Source organism: Notamacropus eugenii, chromosome 5 (assembly GCF_028372415.1).
Source record: "Notamacropus eugenii isolate mMacEug1 chromosome 5, mMacEug1.pri_v2, whole genome shotgun sequence".
NCBI lineage: Eukaryota > Metazoa > Chordata > Mammalia > Diprotodontia > Macropodidae > Notamacropus > Notamacropus eugenii.
Genome location: NC_092876.1, coordinates 118,931,927 through 118,954,042, shown reverse-complemented (window position 1 = coordinate 118,954,042; position 22,116 = coordinate 118,931,927). Strand labels below are relative to the sequence as shown.

Genomic DNA, 22,116 nt, shown 5'->3' with positions numbered 1-22,116 from the left:
CCCTTTCTTTCATGCTAATGACATCCCCTCAGTTCAAGGATCAATGATAATGCTTGCCCAAGAGTATATAGACACATTCTACCCATGGTTTGTGCATGCCTATATTTCCCAAGATGTTGCAGACAGCCTATAGCACTTTTTGGACAACTCTAGACATTAAATCTAAATTTCTAACTTTGCAATTTCCTGTCATTGTTCTTGATTTCACACTCCCTGGCCATGTAGAACAAGTTGAATCCCTTTTCCTTATGACAGTTCTTCAAATATTTGACAAAGCAAACAGAGATCACTAAAGACTCTTCTCTGCAACAGACCTGACAAGTGTGCTGCGGCCAGCACCATCCAGCAGGTCTGGGGAGGTTACAGGCTCACAGAGCGAGGATGAAAAGAAAGGCAGGACACAGCAGTCTGAACAAGCTGAGTTTATTCTGGACATACTGAGCCAATAAATTAGGGGATCGGGGTGCTTAAACAGTAAAAAACCATAGGGGTAGCAATTGAGGCATGAAACAGAACAGATTGTGGTAAGTAGAAAGGGAGGCCTCAAGGCCTCTTTATCGGAATGTTATCCTGTATAGCAGGAGCCCTGATTCCTGGAACTTTAACACCCGAATTCAAGGACATGCACCTGAGAATAATATATCACTTAACTTCTCAAGTCTGCTACTCTCCCTTGGAGGAGGGGAACTCTTGATAAGGGGCTGTTTCAAACCCCTCAAGGTTCTCTACACAAGTGGTCACCTAGCCTATGCTTGAAGATTTCCAGTGAGGAGAATCCCTCTGTAGGAGGGCTATGCAGTTTGCTTTCTGACATGAATTCATGAAAGGGACAGGTTGCAGTGTCTATGAATAACCTGACCTTACTCAAGTTAAACAGGACATTGGTTCTGGGTCCAAGGGTTTTGGAGTCTACACAATAAACTCCAAAACATCCTAGTGACTTTGAATGTAGTGCCTGGGTTTTCAGTGAATGTACTTAATAAATGCTTGTTGCATTGATGATTTTTTACCTCTTTTCAAAACTATTACAACAGAAAATCTTCCATTAATTTCCTAATTTCCAACTTCTACACTTCCATATTTCTCAGTTGATCAAGCACTCACTTTCAAAATGAAAAGACCAAAAAAATTTATGTCCCACAGTATACATGAAAGCAAAGACTCTGGGGTAAAAAACTAAGTAACTATATCAGAGGCATAGGAGGTGTCTATGTTTAGCCTGCCAGTAAATTAGAAGACTAGGAGAGCGGTATTAATAGTGATAAAAATACCTAGTATTTAAAGAATATTTTGTAGTTTGTGAAATGCTTTCACCTACAATCTCGCCTTTAATGCTATATGTGGAAACAAGCAAGACCAGTGGCTTTAGGGTATTGTGTTCTTCTGAACAGCTTAAGCTTATTCTCAGCAGTACCTAATTGGATGGTACATCTGTAGGGGGAAGTAGCTGATCCCTTACTATTGAGTAAAGTAGCATACTCTGGTTTCCTTTTTTTCAGTGTAAATGACAGCCTAGCCTTTTTCATAAATATAAAAAGCCATGTTTGGTCATTACCAACGAAACATATAAAGAAGTAAAATTATCCAGTCTGTCATACCCTCATTTGCTGATCTCAGCTATTGTATAGTTACATAGAGGCAGGACTTGGGATCTAACCTTGTGTTAGCTATGCTGGGAGAAAAGATTATATAGCATCAAATGTTATTTACTGAAATAATCATTTCATTCTTGATATTATGACATTAAAATTTAAGAGGCTGAAATATTAACTATTTCTCAAGGAAACATTTCCCCCTTCTTTTTAAAGCTGGTCTAAAATGTTGGAGGACCTATAGGAAATAGGCACTATTTAAAACACTGGTGCACTGTTTGGTGGAGCCATGAATTGGTCCAGTCATTCTGCAAAGCAGTTTGGAACTTTGCCCCCCAAAATAATTAAACACTGCACTTGACCTTTGACCCAGTGATAACATTATTAATTATGCTGCTATCCAAAGAGATCAAAGTAGCTTTATCATAGCAGCACAAAACTAGAAACTAAGGAGTACCCTCCTATGGGAGAATGACAAAACAAATTATAGTTTATGAATGTAAAGGAATAGTATTGTGTCATAAGATGAAGATGATTGTTTCAGAAGAAACTGGGAAGACCTCAATGAACTGATACAGAATGAAGTTAGCAAAATTAGGAAAATAATTTATATAATTATATTTTTTCTTTTTTGGATGACCAGACCAAAGCTTTTTTAAAAATAATTTTTTTAATCAATCCAAATCTGCCTTCTTTCCCTACCTCACCCTCGTCCCAAAGGAGAAAGAAAAATAAACCCCATGCTACAAATATGCGTAGTCAAGCAAAACAAATTCTTACAGTGGTCATATTTCTCATCCCCTCCCCCTCAAATAAAAATAATCTTAATCTATATTCTCCTCTCAGGAGTGGGAGAAAGTTTTATCACAAGTCCTCAGGAATTGTGGTTGGTCATTTTGCTGTTCAGAGTTCTTAAGTCTTTTAAAGTTTTTTTTGTCTTTGCAATATAGCTGTTATTGTATAACTTGTTCTTTTGATTCTACCCACTTCAATCTGCATTCCAGTTCTCTAAACCATCCCCTTCATCATTTTTTACAATATTATTCCATCACATTCATATACCATGTCTTTTTTTTTATTATTTTTTAATGTTTAACGATCACTGCCATACAATTGAGATTTTATCCCCCCCATACCTACCCCTAACTACCCCCCTCCCTCCCCACGACTTCATACAATTCTGTATAGGTTCTACATATACTTTCCTATTGAGTATATTTTCACTATAGTCATGCTATGTAGTCAGACTAAAATAAATGAAAGAAATCGTATAACAAATCAAAACATGATACACAAACACATACACATACACAAATATGATCTGCTACATTTTGTGAATGACTTCCATATTTCTTTCTCTGAGTGTGGAAGGCATTTTGCCTTGAGAACCACCTTTGGGATTTTTTTTTTTTATAAGAAGTTTTTGCGTTATTACAAAATTCCAAGTCTACCAGAAAAAACTCTCGCACACTGTGGTCGTTGCTGTGCACAAAGTTCTCCTGGTTCTGCTCCTTTCACTCAGCATCAGGTCATATAAGTCCTTCCAGGCCTCTCTGAAGTCTTCTTGTTCATCATTTCTTATGGCACAATAGTACTCCATTACATTCATATACCATAATTTATTCAGCCATTCCCCAATTGATGGACATCCCCTTGACTTCCAGTTTTTGGCAACTACATAGAGTGCTGCTATAAATATTTTTGTACATGTGGGACCCTTTCCCATTTTTATGATCTCTTGGGGATATAGTCCTAGTAGCAATATTGCTGGGTCAAAGGGTATGCACATTTTTGTAGCCCTTTGGGCATAGTTCCAAATTGCTCTCCAGAATGGTTGGATGCGCTCGCAGCTCCACCAACAATGAATTAGTGTTCCAACTCTCCCACATCCTCTCCAGCATTTATCATTTTCTTGTTCTGTCATGTTTGCCAATCTTATAGGTGTGATGTGGTACCTCAGAGTTGTTTTGATTTGCATCTCTCTAATCAATAGTGATTTAGAGCATTTTTTCATATGATTATAGATATCTTTAATTTCTTCCTCTGAAAATTGCCTGTTCATATCCTTTGACCATTTATCAATTGGGGAACATATACCATGTCTTGTTCAGCAAATCCCTAATTGTTGAACACCTCACTTTCTAATCTTTGACACCACAAAAAATGCTGCTAAAATATTTTTTGTACATTCTTAATCAGAGTTTTGGTTACTATTACTCCCTCACTTAATCTATCATCTCTTTTATTTCTCTCCCTCCTCCACCCCTTCGCTTTGCTTCTCCTCTTTCCCTCTTATTTCCTGAAATGAAAAGTATTTCTGTACCTCCCTCCCCATATATCTATACCTCCGTGTGTGTGTGTATGTGTGTGTGTGTGTATTTTTCCCTGCTTTGATCATTTCAGAGGTGAGGTTCAAATGCAATGACAGCATAGAGAAAAACAACTTTCAAAGACTTTAGAATTTGATCAGTGCATGATAAGCCATGAATCAGAGGACTCAACATAAAACATACTACCCACCCCATGCCAGAAAGGTGATGGAGTGAGATACAGAATAAGACTTAAATCTTTGGACAAGGTAAATGTGGAAATATGCTTTGCTGGACTATGGATATTTTTTATGAAGGTTTCCTTTTTTCCTCCATTTCTAGTGTTCTATTAGGCACTATGGGGATACTAAATGTTTTGTAAAAACAAAGGAAATTTTTTTAAAAGCTGGTTTAAAAACTGTGACATTCTTAGAATCCTCTGCCACTTTTTCCATCACTATGCCAGCAGTACTATAGAAGCAGATGGGCTGCAAATACTTTTGATGAACATTTTGCATTTTTTCTTTGTTTCACATGTTGTCATGGCTAAGGGATTAATTATTAAGTAGTCAGTGAGCTGGTAATTAATGTTTCTGAATTTAGCTAGGCTTGTCTTTGCCAAGTAGATAGAGTCTGTTGTCAAGACTGTATTCAAAAGCCTTTCCAGCTTGGTAGAGTGTATATGCATTTCACTGGCAGAGGCTTTGAGAACCCAGAGTCACATCTATGCCAACAAGAAGCAGAGGAACAGGACTTTATGGAAATAACCACCCAACAAATTCAATATAAACACAACAGTGACCAGCTAGGAGCTGCAACAGCATCCCAAGGCATAGCATATTACTTCCATTATGCCATGATGCCTCCAATTCCACTGGAGATGACATGGCATAATGGATAGGGCACTAGACTTGCATTTAGGACAGTTTGAAACTATCAAATCCTATACTCTGTCCCTTAGTATTCTCATCTGTAAAATGAGAGAATTAGATCATCAGGTCTGTAATATCTTTTTCAGCTCTAAATCTATGATCCTATGATCCATGCACTGTCACGGGAAAGATGTGATATGCTGGAATGGGTCTTCTCTATTAGAGCTGGAGATGTGCTGTCTTATTTTTGGGAGACATACGTACTGAGAGACATGTATGGTAACTCAGGATGAAGTCCACCACTTGTTGGTGGATGTTCTCTTTTAATTTTCAAATTCTAGTTATAGAAAAAGCATTAAGAATACAAAAGTGAAAACAGAAATACAGTAGAATATAAGTTCCTTGATAGGAGATATTTTTCATTTTGTCTTTTTATCTACAGCCTTTGAAACTGCCTTGCATTATCTAATAAATGCTTGTTAGATTGGATTGGAAAATATTACTTGCCTAAATTATTTAGGTATTATACAAATTTTTCCTTAAAATGTGAGGAATGCTTCATATGTACTAATTTTAAAGGACTTGTTTTAACTATAATGTAGGAAGATATGAGTCCATCCTCCTTCAGTTACATAGTTTATATAAATCATGAGCTTTTACTATATTAACAAGTAGAACATCCTGTGATCCCCTTTGTGAGGTGCTAACACCTCTCAGAGTCAAAAAGGGAATTATAATTAAATTAGTTGAGTAAACAAATTAGCCATACTACTGAATGTTTTAAATAACTAAATACTGCATGAATTCCCACCCCTTCCACATATGTACATATACACACATATGAATATATGTGTATGTATATGTATATGTGTATGTGTGTATGTATGTATACATTTATGAAAGGTGAGCTACTGGATCAATAAGAGACACTGTCATCAGCCTGGAGCAAAGACACATACTCTAGAAGAACATGGATACTCAGAGCCAGTCACTTGAGAAAGCAGCTGCAAGGAAAATGACCTGTGGCAACAGATTACCAGCCCTAGAAGTTGAGAGTTCAGCTATGGAGAAGAGTTGGGACTCTAACTGAGCAACTTGCCCAGTAGAGATATTGCACACAACAGTAATTGCATGAAGATTCCATGAAAGAAGAAAGGATTTCTAGGGCTTGAATAACCAGAAGTTGAGTTGCCTTTACCATACTCATTTACTTTATACACACAGCTTCTACCATTGGTTTCTAAGTTTGGACATTGTACATATTTGTGGGAGAGTGATTCCCAAATTTATGGAAGGAATGTTTTATAGCAATTTTTCTTACTGTATATTACATTAATAAATGCCTTTACTAAGAGCTAGTTGTGTCCCGTGATTGATTATCAAAGGGAAGCATACTGGTGGGGCTTGTAAGCCAAAGTTTAACCACAACCCAACATGCAAACCTGTGCATGGGAATTGGAGAGTAGTCCAAAGGAAATACTATACATTGTCTTGTAAAATTGAAAAAGGGCCAGAACAGGAGCTCAGGCACTAAGGCTATGAATAGTGAAGAAGGCAAAGTTTTGCTAATTCTAATGTCACACATTCTGCCTATCTACTCCCTTTCCCTCTACTGCTATAATTACCAAATTTTCCACTAGTCAGTATTGTGCAAGGGAAAAGCCCCTGTATTTGTATCTGGAGTCAGATGATCTAATTTAGATTTTAGACTCTGCTGGTTACTACTTGTATGACCAAAGGCAAGCTGTTTACCTTCTCTGGGCCTTAGTTTCCTCACAATTAAAGGAAGAGTGGGTTGGATTAAGATTATCTTCCAATTCTACATGTTTCTAGATTACTACTTAAAATAATATAACATATACAACTCTGAAATTGAATTAACAAGTTAAAAATGCAGACTAAAGGTAGGTATGGCAGTTTTTCTTTTGGCATAATACAGCTGGAGTGTATTATGAGCCTACAGATGGGTCTACCTGCCTTAGTCTCTTCCTACTTTAATCTATCCTCCATTCAGCCACTAACATGATTTTTCTAAAGTGTAGATCTGATCCTATCTCCCTCTCCAGTAAACTACGGTGTCTTCTCAAAGCCCTTTCTAATCTAGCCCCCTCCCACCTTTCTAGCTTTTTTATACTTGACTTCCCAACACGTACTCTTTGATATTGTGACCATGGCCTCCTGGCTGTCTCTCAGTTTGGAGCATTGTCTCAGTCTCCCAAACCTGGAGTGCTCTCCCTCCTCCACTCTACCAACCTTCTTGACTTCTAAATCCCAACCAAAATCCTACCTTTTACTGAAAGTCTTGCCCAACCCCTTTTACTCCCAGTGCCTTCCCTCTATTAATTATTTCCTACTTATCCCGTATTTGGCTTGCTTTGCAAACATTTGCATGTAATCTCTCCTTAGATTGTAAACTCCTTGAAGGCAGGGACTGTCTTTTGCCTCTGTATAGCACTTTGTATATACATTTAGCACCATGTCTGGCACATGATAGGCACTTTATAAATGTTTATTGATTGATTGATATTAAATATACTACTGACAAATTTTAAATGAGTATTTTAGTTTAAATGAGTATTTAAGAGCTACTGAGTATTAGTGCAATATCAACTGATTTGATTTTTTTTTTACTTGTTAAGTGAGTCTCTTAAAATTTGTATGGGCCATTATGTAGTCTTATTAAATAAAAAATAATCAATCTTTATGGAAGTAAAATTCACAGATTTATAAGTCAAGCACAGGTGGTATCAATACATTCTTTTTTTTCCCCCTGTCTGGCCAGATCCTCAGAAAAATAGGTTAGGTTCTTTTCAAAGAAGGCCCAGTGTGGGTGCAAATAAATATTTCAACTGAGAGTTGTTTTATGATGATTTATATATGTTGGCTCCTTTGGCAAAAGGACAAAAAGAATAGTGTTACCATTGCAAAGATGGATATATACACACATATACCTATATACATATACATATGTGTGTGTATATACACACATACACATACCACCTCTTACCTCAATGCAGTAACTCTTTTATTAAACACTTACTTCCAAATTTAGCTCCACAATTCAATCTCTGCCTTCTGGGAGCTTATAGTCATACTTCTGAGGCAAGTGTATACTTAAACAATTAGAGATAATACTAGGAAGAATTTAATAAAATAGCTAGAAATCAATGTATTTTGATACAGAAAGTGAATGACAGTGTAAAAATGTGACCCTTTCAAACTCTAGCAAAATTTCAGGATTTGATAGGTAGGGAACAGGGACAATGAGATGTGTGTCTCATTTAGATCACACTTACACCTGTGGGTAAAGGAGTACCATTTATTTTTGAGGTGATCATTTTGTAATTTGGAAAAGGATGCAAAACTTTGAGTAAATTCATCTCATCTTGTAAACGTGAACTACATTTTGAGCAGTTTTTTGCATATAAAAAGGCTAACAAAGAAAATGAACCTGACCCAACGGGCAAAGATTGATTTGGTACTTTATCCCTATGTACTCATTTGCATGGAACAAGTAGATGGATTTAAGAATTTTTTTTTTAATGGGGACTCCTATAACCAAGAGCTTATTGGGCATATGACTTAAACATGTCAAAATAAGCATTTCTTGAATACAAAGTGAGATTAGACTAGATGGTTATTGAGGTCCTTTTGTGATTTATATCTATGACCATAATTGTGTGTGTGTTGTTGTTGCGTTTGTCCTTCATTCTTGAAGAGGACCATGAATGACATCAGGGAGATGATGACATGACTTGCAGCTGATTTTGATTTGAGTGAGGAAGGGCTGTGCAAGGTCACCAGCCTTACTTTCTCCTCCAGAGCTGTCTGGAGATGGCCCAGGATGCAATGAGAAACCCTGGCCATTTTAGGCTAAGGTCTTTTCAGATTCTTACTTTGAGTGAGATATGCCCTTTCAATGAATAGCCCCTTTAAGTAGTTATTCAAGAATGGTTCCTTTAATAAAAACAAAAATCAGACTGGGAAGGGAAGATCATAATTATGATTAACGCTGTGAAACATATACATCTTTTATATTCTTTCTTCCTTTGGTTTCCATGATGTTGAAACTTCATGATTCTCTTCTTATATCTCTCCTGATTCCTCTCTCTAATGCTGGGTCCTTAACCTCCCTTTGCCCCATTAAATTTTGCTATTAAGTTTTGTCCTAGGTCCTTTTCCTTTATTTCTCTGTTCCCTAACACTTGGTAGTGATTTTAATGACAAGGATGCCATCTGTTATCGCCATTATGAAGATGACTTCCAAATCTGTGTCCCCATATATTTCTACTCAGAGCTTTAGTTCTACGTTCCAGCTTCTTCTTTGGATATATCCACTTGGATGTCATACTAGCCACTCAAAATTCAACATGTCTAAAACTGACATTACCATCTCCTCTCCAACTTGTTTCTCCTCCTAAGAGTAATAGTTCCTTTATAATAGTAGTAATCCTTTATAATAGTACTTGAGAGTTTTACATTTAACCCATTTTTGAAATGTTACAACATCCCTGTATGGTAGATGTTATTATTACCAAATTACAGATGGAAAAAGCAAAGCTCAGAGGAGAGGGGGTTAAGTGACTTAATTTCATATAGCTAACAGTAAGTATTTGGGGAGGGGTTAAGAAATGGACTAAGGTTTTTCCTGAGTCTAGTACTTTTCTAGGAATTGAGGTGGTGCAGTGGGTAGAGGCTCTGGATGTGGAGTCAGAAAGACTTTGTATTTGAAGTTGTGGACCTGGGGCTCCTATGGCGATTCTACTGCTTAGAACTGATGAGCTCCCCAAAAGCAGCGACTGTGGGTTTTGTTTTTGTTTTTTTGTATCTCTAATGCTTAGTAAGTGAATGCTTGTTGAGTTCATTGGATGGATCATAGCCTGTGTAATTCTAGGCTAGACAATGAACTTCTCTATAAAATGAAGAGTTTGGGAGGGATAAGATCACTTTTGCAGATGACATGTTATGATACAGTTACCAAGTGAATTCACAAACAACATTGTCTGGAAGACATAGAAAAACATTTTCAAAAACAAATATTTACATAAAAGATTTTTTAAGATACATTAAACATATCAAAGAAACATTGTTACTGAATTGCCTCTAGGGATAGGGTATAAATTTCATTGGGGGAAAACATAGCTACCCACCAAAATAGCAAGTTGTTTTGACACAGGGATCTCTAAGCTAAAAGCTTGCTTTGTAAATACCAGGATGTTTGGATCCGCTTACACAGAACCCATTTTCCAGATTTTCTGGATGGTTAGAACTTTTGGGAATCAACATAATGTATCTGACTTTTCTCTAGTCTTTACAGCGATGTCTTTTTTTCCTGAGCTTCCTTAAACAGCCAATTTAACTTTAATACAGCCCTGTACTAGGAAGTGATTTAGGAGAAAAGCCTATTACTGTGTCAGTGAGTTAAAGTGAGTTGAAGGGAAGTGAATAAAGGCCAGCAATGTGGAGGGAAAACAAAAAGATAGCTATGCTGAAAAAAATTTTACTTTTATCAAAGCTCTTTTCACAATCTGAAAATAAGTAATCCATATTATTTAATGAGTTGAATATATGTAACTATATGAAATTACCTTAGTTAAATAGACTAAAATAAATTATATGAAGTGAATTTGTGATTTCCTTGTTGAAATGCAACGATTCACATACATGTAGGTTGAATCTTAATAAAAATGATTTTCATTCCCCTCTCCCCCAAGCAGGAACGGGCTACTCATTCCAACAATAAAGGAAGTAAGAGCGAATACAATCTCAGTTGCATTTAAAAATTTAAGGATTTTAATACAGCTTTACACACCTAAATGTGAAGTACTTTTGCTAGGTGCTGGAGATACAAAGACAAAGCAACTCCCGTATATTAGTAGTCCTTACCCTTAAGGAGTTTACATTCTACTTACATTTACTTGGGGGGAAGGGGTACTGTGCTGCTTACAGGTGGAAGCCCTTCTGGTCCATAGCAGATCCTCTAGAGTTTCTGTAGCCCAAACAAAACAAAATAAAACAATACAAACCAGCCCATCTCTTGCTGGGTGGCCAACTTTCTAGAGATGATACTCGTAGGCCTTGGAAAGCTGTTTTCCTTTTAAGGACCACAAAAGATAACCACAGATGTCAAAACTAAGAAAATACATTCACCTTAAAGAATAAGGAGATGAATGTAAGGAACTTAGTGGAAACCTGGAATTTCGGTAGACTTGTTGACTCCTGTCGTGCAGTCTGATCTCCCAACGATGGTGACCTAGATGGTGCACCAGGGATCAGAGCTTCCCTCACTACACAATCGTATTTTTACCTTCCATGAGTGACAAGTCGCCTCCCCCCGCCCTTCTCATCCTTTAGTTTCAGTTTCTCATTCCCGAGCTATGACAAGGAAGGGGGAAATAAAAATATAGGAAACGCACAGGAGACTGTCATCAAACACTTCATTCTCCCTGCTCGAGCAGTTCCCTCTGGGGAGCAACAAAATAGCTTTTACCACCCAGAATTGTAGTTTAAGAAGGGAAACAATGAAGCGCGCTGCAGGCAATGAACCCTGGAGAGGGAAGGAACCGGGGGAGTGGGATTCCCGGACCGAACTCAGGGTAACAGCAGTCTTGGAGGGAAAAAAATACTTCCTGGTCCCCTGTTAGGCAGCATTCCAGGGGCCTGCGAGTTTGGAGGGCTCTGTTTTATCTTTTGTAGCCGACACCCAGTAATTAAGGAATCGTAGAGAGGTGGAGGCCCGGCCTAGGAGCCCCCAAGGTGCACAGCATGCCCTCCTCCTCCTCCCCCGCATTTTCGCTCTACGCAGATAGAGCCCTTGGGACTGCTTCCCTCGGTGCGGGGTAAGCTGTGACAAGGCCGCTGGCCCCGGGGGCTGCATGCCAACCACGAGGCTGCCCTTAGAGCTGGACAGAAGCCCACTCGGATTAAGGGGTGCTCCTCCGCCGCCGACCGGCCTCCTGGCCGCAGCCGCGCAGGCCACGCTAGGCGGGTTCTTTGCTTTTTCTTTTTCCTCTTCGGTGGAGGCTACAGGGGAGTGAGAACGTCCTCCAACAAGGGAGTACTCCCGGGAGGGCGCGGGGGCGACAGCGCTGCAGCCGTCACTGCAACTTGGACCCGCGATCTCGGCGCACCTGAGACGCGAGGAGCGTGGCCGGAGCCAGCTGCCCGGGCCGAGAAGACGCCCTCCTCCTCCCCTCGCCCCGCAACAAGCTACGGCTCTCTCCGAGCTGAAGGGGTGGGCTGGTGGAGGAGTCGCGGTTGGTGCCGGAGCAGTCCAGGGGAAGAGGAGGGAAAGCAGGCCGGGAGTAGGCCACGCAGCTCCTCCGACTGGTTAGGTGAGGCTGCTGGGCTGGCGCCTCGAGGGGCGGATGGGCCTCTCTGAATGGGTTGTTATGGTAACAAATGACCGCACAGTCTCGTACAAACGGACCAATAAGAAGAGGCTTCTTTTACACTCCACCTCGATGGTCGGAGTTGCGAAAGCCCGTGCTAGAGGCTGGCCCGGCCGAGGAAGAAGGCGGGGCGACGACGTCTGGTGGGGGGGAGGGGTACTTTCTGTCGTTCTCGTGGAAGAGCCAATCAGAAGTAGGCATCGAGCTGGAGTCCGCCCCCTTTCTGAGCGTCTCCCCTCCCCCTCGCTCATTTCGCACGACGCAGCGGTTGGAAGCAGAGACATTTTCGGAGCTGGAGCCGCCACAGCCGCCGCCATTTTGTGTCTGGAGAAAGAAGGAGCAGCGGCGGCGAGTGAACTAGGCGGAAACCCCCTCCCCCACCCCGTGCGACGGCGGCGGTTCCCACCCGAGGCTCCCTCCCGGTGTCGTCCCCAACCCCCCCCTCCGTGGTCAGCATGTGGTAAAGCCGGAGCCGCGAGTGACCCGTCGAGAGGAGGAAGAGGAGTCGCGAGGGAGGCGGGGTAGCGGGCGGCGGCGGCGGCGGCGACAGCTGCGGCGGATCTCGGAGGGGGGCCGCGGCGCGATGTCGGAGCCGGCGCCGGCCGAGGCCGGTACCGTGGGGGCCCGGGAGGATGCCTGTCGGGATTATCAGTCGTCCCTGGAAGACCTGACCTTCAACAGTAAACCGCACATCAATATGCTGACCATTCTGGCCGAGGAGAACCTGCCTTTCGCCAAGGAGATCGTCTCCCTCATCGAGGCCCAAACCGCCAAGGTTTTTATACACCCCGCAGCCTCCTATTCTTCTAATACCCTAATACTAGTGTCTGCCTCATCCCAGGTCCCACTCTGATCCAAGGGGGACAGTCTCTTCCCCCTCCCCCCCACCTCCGCTCAGGCTCATACACGCAGCATGGCGGGGCCTGTCCCCGGGGAAGGGAGGGGGGCGGCGGGCGGGGGAGGGTGGAGCCCCACTTCCGCTTACCAGCACCCCATTCAGACCTCTCCTATTCTATACATCTATCTCTCGGATGGACCTTGGTCGGGGTGGGGTGGGGGTGGGCAAATTCCACTTCACTCTGGGAAGCTAAGAGCTAAAATGCCACATTTAGCCTTATGCAGCGGGAGTGGGTTCATGTCCCGTCCCGCCACACGATCCCCCCTTTCTGGTAATGGTGTTTTGGGACCTGGGAGGAGGTGAAAAGGGACTTGGGAGTGAGCTGGTGGGGGGAGGGGGGTCTTAGGGCAATTGGCCCCCGAGTGGAGCAGCCGCTTGGAAGAGCCCAACATGGCGCCTGAAAGGCACATGATGCGAAGGGGAAGAGAGGAGGATCCACTCCCTGCCAGCCAGGCAGCTGCTCACACCCGTCAACCCCAGATAGGGGTGGGGGTGGCTGGAGTGTACCTTTGGCACTCCTCTCTCCTGTTGGAGAGTTCAGGATGTCCACAGAGGATGAGAAATGGGAAAACAGTCCTTCCCCAAGTTTTTGGGATCCTAATTGTAGGGGGGAGGGGAAAGAACAGAACTTAATAGATGCCTTGTTATATAGTGTTCCTAAAAAGTGTAGTTCCTGGTTCTTTTTCCTCCTTAATCGAAGGTTTACATTTTATTCACCTGTCTCCTGAGGTGATCCTTTGTGCCACTTCATTTGGCTATAGTCTTCCTATTCTGTGGACCTTATTGGGAGTGGGAAGTCTGAGTGATGTCATTTAAGTAGTTACTGTTAAGTTTAGATATTGCGAAAGTGAGCGATAACATAGCCTCCCAGTGTGAGTTTTAAAAAGTAATTTTCAACCCTGTATTTATGGTTTAGTTTTTCCTAGTTAATGTTAGCGAGTACCGTTATACAGGATGAGCTCTCCTCTCAGTAGAGAGAAATCCTTTAAAAGGCCACTTTAACAACAACCACCACCAAAATATTGTCTAGAGACGGTTTCTGTCTAGTGTAAAATGAGTGGTCTGACTTTTTTTAAATAAATGGTTTTGAAATGTGTGACTGGTATTATAAAATTTGTGAATAAAACATATAAAATATGTATTTGTCTTTTTTATTTACCATTGTAAGGTGTAGAATCTGTTTTCAAGACTTATTTTTAAATGTGTGGTTGTGTGTTTAAAACAAAGTTCTTTAAATTCCATGACTTGGGGTTCGTTCTTCCTTTAGGTTCCAATCTTTACAGCAACTAAGTGTTTGGTGCTACACTTTTTCAGATGGTCCTTTTCAGCCCTTAATTTAGTGGGGACAAGAAAGCAGTGAGCATTTTTTTTTAAACGAAGGCCCAACATGCTAACAATTTGACAGGTTCAGAAATTTTGTTTTCATGTGGATAGCCTTTGAGCAACAACTGTTTGTTTTTCTTTGACCTTTTTAAAGCACAAAATTAAAACAGGAAGGTTTGAAATTACAAAAAACATTGCAGATAGGTTAAAATTTCCTTAGAGTTAATGGAATTCCTTTCTTTATATCACAGACACCGTGGGACTTGAAAACTAAAATATTTTAGCCTTGTTGAAGGCTTAGCTCGTAATTCGAATTTGAATGCTCTTTTTAATTACTGAAACCTTAGCTTGCTTTGTGTTTTTTTTTCCAAGTGATCTGTCAATTTTACTTCCAAATAGCCTGATTTTGTAGCTCAAATTGACACTTAACGAACAGTTTCGATGGATCCGGAAGACCTTCAAGAACTGGAAAATTAATCCCCCAATTAGTAACCACATTAAAAACATCTAGTTTGTGGACAAATACACAGTGATAGTAAAATAGATGAACAGAGAGCTCCTGGGGCTCTGTGCTGATATTGAGAGCTCTGAGTTTGCTACACTTTTCCCAATTAAAGTCAGTTTGAGGAAAAGATGTAAGGTCTTCATTCTGCCACAATTTTGGAACCCGTCTTAGCGAGGGTTGGAACTGTTGAGGGTGAGGGGAGTGGGGATGGGTGATGTTCCATTTTGAAATCAAAAGTGGCTTGGTTTTGCCTTCAGGGAGTTTTGTGTCCTTATTTTGTAGAATCACAGAACTACTAAACTTTGAAATTCAGTTTTCACATATACTTTGACCCCTACCATGAGACAGCCTTAACTACAAATGACTGACTGTGTTTGTTACATAAAGACTCCACCTACTTTATATACAACTTACATACACAATAATAGTAGTAGCATTCTAGGCAGATTTTGGTTTTAAAAAAATGATCTCAGTGCCTCTCCACCACCTTATGAAAATGGATTAAAGTGGTATAGCAATACCTTTTAAGGGTAAAAACCTCCATAAAGTATTTGACATATTTGATACTTAGCTGTGGTTTACCAAAAGTGGCCTTGTGGACCTTAATAAAGTATCCACTTAGGACTGTAAGGAAACATTCCATGCAAGATTGTTCAGTTTCTTTAGCCAAATTTAGTTGTACGGGCATTAAATATATTTATTATATATAAATATATATAAAAAAAAAAAAAGCAAGAGCACTTCCACACACTTGTATGGGCAGTTGGTTTTGTGAAATAAAGTGGCATTGTGTTCAAGAGTTGTGACCCCTACCCTAGCTATGCTTAGCTAGGGGAAAGGTTGCTGGGGGTTTGAGAAAACTTGGACACTTTGGAGGTGGGGTAAGATGGTGGTGAATGGGAATGACTTAAGGTTTTTAACCATGGGGGAATCCTATGGAAGTGAGGAGTATAATCAACACACAATTTGTATGGTTTGCCTTCCTCTAATGCTCCTCAACAAGTCTGTGTACCTGCTGATGCTTTCTGGAAGTTTGCTGTGCCTTCTGCTACTAAGAAAGCCAGTGAATGAATGGATAGGCATTGCATTGAACTTGGGCAACAGCAATTCTTTTGCATTGGAAGCCCTAACAGTATCAACATCACCACACTGACTGCACAAATTTAGATTCAGTGGTTTGTGCATGTCAAAGAAAAAAAGCAGCTCGACGGAATGTCCATCCCATGAAGAGCATCTTCGGTGCAAATCAAATCGTGGTTGCCAGTGTCACGTTCAACCTGACTTACATGACTCAACCTGCTGCTTGATCCAGTTTTTCTTGTATCAGTAACAAACCCCCAACTTGCTGCACGTTTCACATGCAGTTTAAAAAGTGGTTTGTCATTAGCCTCAGCTGTGAAACCTTCCTGAGTCTTCTTGTTCGTTAGAACTGTAAAATAATCTTAGACCTTTCCCAGCGTGACTTAATAGAAAACAAAGGCTACATAGGATTCAACATATAACAAATGCCTACTGAAATTACCTTGGGCTTTCTGCCAGAAATCTGAACTCTGTTATTTCATGAAGCCTAGGCACACTGTTTTGAGTTTGTGTGGGTCATGAAACAACACTTGGGTTCCAGCAGAGGAGAAATATTTTTTTTGCTACCCTCAACCTCATTTTCTTCCACTTTTAAAACACAATTTGCTACCACATGAACCTGAAACAACATTGTGTCCAGTATTGCACTTTTTTCCCCTTCCCAGTAGTTGAGCTTGTTTTGCTTGCTCTACAAGTGTCAATGTAAGAGAAATTAATTGAACATTTGAGCTTCGTATAGATTAATGTCAACCCAGTGGTATTTAGTCGCAACCAAAAAATAGGTCTGTATTTGTGGGTTTGGAAATTCATTTGCAAACAATTTTATAATGAGATTTCCTTACACTAAACTTCTCAGTTTCTTTTTATTACTTCAGGCTCCTTCTACAGAGAAGCTCCCTGTTATGTATCTTATGGATTCCATTGTGAAGAACGTTGGAAGAGAGTATCTTACTGCATTTACTAAAAACCTAGTTGCAACATTTATTTGTGTGTTTGAAAAGGTATATATGCATTTAGAAACATTCTGAGTTTTCATAAAAAAGTGTTCCAGATTAAATAAATACTTGTTTTTGTGTTGGGTTTTCTTGGGTGGATAAATGTTTCTTTAAAAATTTTTCATGTATCATTTACTATTTAAGAGGAAGTGGTTCTATTAGTTAATGTCTAGGAGTTAACAGTAAAGACAGTTTGCTTTCACAGTTATTTTCAAGTCCTTGTTTTATATTGATCATTAATTTGAAATCTGTTTTGCCACTTAGAGTATTCACAGGAATGATTTGAAAGAGACAAAAATAAGTTAAATCATATTTGTTAGTGGTGGTGGTAGTTTGTTGAATACCCCTGTCCATTGTAAGTGTAGATCCAGAGTTTTTCTGAGGGTTTTTTTTGGTAGCCAGAAATGACTTGTCTCTGTTACTGTCTGCAAGTAAAGGTATCCCAGCTGAGTTATGCTTGAGTTTGAAATGTTAGTTTACCCTACTATACTATAGAGTCCTTTACTCTTACTATTAGAGATAAAGTTTTTGGGGGTGTTCTTGTGCCCTGTGAATATGAAGTCATCTGAAATAGTATTTTGTATCAGGTATAATTTATACAGTATTTAAAATATTGAGGAATGAGTAAATGTTTGAATTTAAGTCTATATCACAATTGTGGGAATATTTGACTTTTGGACATACTTTGTGTTCTGTTTCTTGCAAAAGGAACAATGGTTGCTTTTTATGTTTTTATAGGAGTGGTTTTTATCTGGAGAAATACCAATTTGGGATTGGGTTGTAGAATGAAATAGTTTTTTTAAAGAGTCTTGTTAGATTTTACATGCATATTAGAAGTTAACACTTAGGTGTTAATAGAAAATACATCTTAGAGACTTAGAGGAAAGAAGTACCCAACTGTAGTATGTACGAAATGGCATTTCTGATCATTAGTAGTAGTTTCTAGCTCAGACCCTTGTCCAAGGGGCTCATTTCTAGGAGGTTCTGATGAAGGGAAGAGAGACAGCTTTGGAGATTCCATATTACTTTTTAGATAAGGTTTTTTATCTCCATTTTCATGTGACATCAACTGTCAGTTTAAATTCATTTAGATCTTAGGCTAAATTCCCATGTGTTGTTCATAGTTGATTCCAGTAAGTAGGTTGTCAAATACATTTAAATAAATACTCATAAATATTTGATGTCAGAAGACTCAAATTACCACTGACTTTTTGACTATTCAGAGGCTGATAGTCTGAGTTGTGGAAATGCCTGGACCTATGATGCCTCTTCTAGCTACTAGATAATTTTGACTTTTAACTACTTACTAGCATTTCCAAGGAGAGGCAAGTAAAATAAAATGTGAAAATAAATTAATTAAATTAAAAGCTAACTAATTTGGCTGTTAGCACAATTTGAGAAATTGACTTGAAAGGTTTTAGATTTATATTATGGATTTTCTCTATCCATTATGCTAACCTTTTTATACAAGTAATGGAGAGTTGGTTGAGATAATTATTGTCTTAATTTTTATTTCACCATCCTTTTCTAAGAAACTTTGTAATAGGGACTGTTCTCTCTGAAAGAAAAATTAAAATTGATGTAGAAGGTACCCTGGACTAGGGGCTGAAATAGGCTTAATTCTAACCATATCCTGACGTTTGCATTTTGATATACCTCATTCTAATAAAACTTTCTTTTGTGATTTTGGATTTCTCCGAATGAATGTCATTTTAGGACCATAGTAAACTGCTTTCAGAGTATGACATTCAATATATGGGAAACTTCATTGTACTATGAATAAGAAACCTGTTTATAGTTGCCATTTTGTATTGCAGAGTTATGAAAACAAGTTGATTTTCTAGAGTGAGAGCCAGTAGTAGTAACAGCTACAGCTTTGCCAGTTTACTTTTCTTGGAAGAGAAAAAACTATTTTTTTGAAACTCACAGTAAATTAAATACTAATGATAATTCTGTATATTTATAGAAAAAAGGCATAGCTCCATACATAAGATGGAGAAGCAATTCAAAAGGATTAACTGCTTTTTATGTATAAAACTTTTTATAGTAACTTAACACGCAATAGAATTGTTCTGTTGTTCTAGGTGGATGAAAATACTAGGAAAAGTTTATTTAAATTACGCTCCACATGGGATGACATTTTCCCTTTGAAGAAACTCTATGCTTTGGATGTCAGAGTTAATTCATTAGATCCTGCTTGGCCAATTAAGCCTCTACCCCCCAATGTGAATACTTCTAGCATCCATGTGAATCCTAAATTTTTAAATAAATCGGTAAGTTTTCATATGAATGCTACATAGTTAACATATTCTTGTCACTAGTTTCATTTTTCTGCTGTAAAATTACTGAAATAAAAACCAGAATGTGGTACTCTGTTCAATTGAAAAGGGAATCACTTCACAGTTTGTTTTTAAGTTGGCATAATATTTTTATTTTTTTAAATTTTATTTTCACTAAGATTTTTCCCTTCCACCTTCCTTCTCTTCCTGTCACCACCTATTGAGAAAACAAGAAAAGCAAAACTTATATGTAGTCAAGCAAAACAAATTCCCACATTGGCTATTTACAAAAACTGTCTTGATCACCTGAGTCTGTCACCTCTCATCAGGAGAAGGGAGCATGTTTCATATTAAGTCCTTTGGAATTGTGGTTGGTAATTAATGATTAGAGTTCCTAAGTCTTTCAACCTTGTTTCTCTTTACAATATCACCAATGTATAAATTATAAGACTTTTTACCTTTTGCAGTTTTGACAATATCAGTTTAATATGGTTAGATGTTTATAATATCCTTGAAAATGTTGTAGATGTTAAATTAAGTAGATTTCATTTTAAAGCTGAAAGCTGGCCATTCAATTCAAAAGGTGTTAAATAAGAATTTTAATGATTTAGCATATTTTTGAGCCACCTTTTAAATTCTAGGGTAGCTATAATATGCATTTTTTCTTTTCACACTATTCTTTTATAGCCCGAAGAACCTCCTACGCCTAGCACGGTGGTCAGTTCCCCTGGTATCTCCACTCCTCCAATTGTCCCTGATATCCAAAAGAATTTGACTCAAGAGCAACTGATAAGGCAACAGCTGCTGGCAAAGCAAAAACAGTTGTTAGAACTTCAGCAGAAAAAATTGGAACTGGAACTGGAACAAACTAAGGCACAACTGGTAAGTGGGACAGATGTCACCTATGTGCCCCAAAGTATCTTATTCTCAGCCTAATACTTCCTCAAAGGGGAATCCCTTTTATGTGTGGTGGTGATGGTGGTTTTTAATCAATATACCCTAATTATTTGCATGTGATTTCAGAATGTTTTCTTGTCTTACATAATGGTTTGCAAATTGAATTCTGCTATTTATAAGTGTCATCTAAAAGCTAGTTTTAGTTTACATCATTTTGTTTTCTTCCCCCCAGAGATAGTTAAACTTAATTCCGGTAAGGGCATACCTGATTATGCTTAATAATTATATTTACAGAATATCTGCTTCCAAAGTGACTTCTATTATACTCTTAGTATTCTTGCCATTGTTAAGCTAAAAGTCGAAAGTGAGCTCAAATGTTGACTTATTCTAATATCTTGTTGAGAAGATTCCTGCTTATAGCACTAACTTTGTACCAGACACTGTGCTCTCTACAAATGTCTCATCTGATCTTCACATCGCTGGGAGATGCTGTTACCATCCCCATTTTACAGTTACAAAGGCATTAAATAGGTTACGTGACTTGCCCACAGTCATACAGCTAGTGTCTGAGGCTAGAATTGAACACAGGTCTTCCTGACTCCAGGCTCGACTCTGGCTCCATTCACTCTGCCACCTAGCTGTCTCCTTTAATTCACAAAATATTTGAGAGTGATCTTTAAAATGATTGCTTTGGTTGACCTTTAAATAGGTTAAATTTTGATACTCTAGAAAGACATGTAAATCACAATTTCCTTGCATGTTGTGGAAAATGTTGGCATTTTGTCAGTGTTGTCTTATAAGCCTAATTCTGTTTTTTAAGAAATTAATTCTTAGAAACCCTTTACAAAGGAAGCTCTTAAGTTTAGAGGAACAAGGAGAGGACCTCAGACAAGTTACTTAATATCTCTTGACCTTTTACTTCATCAGTAAAAATGTGAGGGTTGGACCTCTATAGGACCTCTATGGGCCTTTCTGGTGCTAGATCTATGATTCTGTGAGTATCTTTTTACTCACCTATGAGAGAAATAGTTCTTTACTGCTACATGATATTTTCAGGGATGAAGACTTAAGGATAGGGCCAGCAGTATGGGGCTATGCATATATGTGGGTAATTATTTATATGCCTTATTTAGTGTTGACTTGTTTGAGCACTGAATTTTAGAACCTAGACACTAGTCACAGAAAACATTCTTGGTATAATCAGGTTAAAAAATGTTAAGAGTAATAGAGGAAACATTTTCTGTGTCGGATTACTTGGTGAGGCAATGGGACCAAAAGGGAGAACTGGACACAATAATGGTAGCTGTATCCTAGCATAGTATTTGGAGTTGATCTTGGAATCAGGATAATCTTGATTCAAGTTCTCTTTCTGACACATTTGACTGTGTAACCCTGAGCAAGTTTCCTAATTTCATACTGCCTCAAGCAAATTTCTAAGACTAAAAATTGCAAAACAATTGTTGACTTTTAGTGATGGAGGGTGTTTCACAGAATCCTAGAAACTGACAATTGGAAGGAAACATATCTAGTCCCATACAGGAAATGAACCTTTGCTATAATATTAGACAAGGGTTATCCAGCTTCTGCTCGAAGACCTCCAAGGAGGGGAAATCTACCACTTTACCAATTCTAATCAGCCTTCATCTTTTGGACCTCTTTAATCATTAGGAAGTTTTTCCAGACATCAAACCTAAATTGTCTTTTTTTGCGACTTGTACCCATTATTCCTAGTTCCACACATCCAGGGCCACATAGAACAAGTATAATCCTTCCTCTGTGTGATAGCCCTTCAAATACTTGAAGATAGCCATCATGTCCCTGAGTTATGTAGGATTGGGGTTCCTTCATACATTTCTTAAAAGGCAAGTACCTAAAGGCTCTTTATCACCCTTATTGCTATTCTCTACCTTATCAGTAGTCTCATTAAATCATGATGCCCACAACTGAAAGTAATACTCCAGACGAAATCTAAGGA

At 39.1% G+C, this 22,116-nt stretch overlaps 1 protein-coding gene across 1 annotated transcript in view; it reads left to right on the top strand.

Moving 5' to 3' along the window:
- The first annotated feature begins 12,747 nt into the window (after nucleotides 1-12,747).
- PCF11 (PCF11 cleavage and polyadenylation factor subunit) overlaps nucleotides 12,748-22,116 on the top strand; it is a 29,906-nt gene continuing 20,537 nt past the window's right edge. The window contains exons 1-4 of the mRNA XM_072610705.1: nucleotides 12,748-12,939; nucleotides 16,846-16,971; nucleotides 19,050-19,238; nucleotides 19,932-20,126. Of these exons, the coding sequence (XP_072466806.1) occupies nucleotides 12,748-12,939; nucleotides 16,846-16,971; nucleotides 19,050-19,238; nucleotides 19,932-20,126 (702 nt within the window). The remainder of the gene's footprint in view (nucleotides 12,940-16,845; nucleotides 16,972-19,049; nucleotides 19,239-19,931; nucleotides 20,127-22,116) is intronic.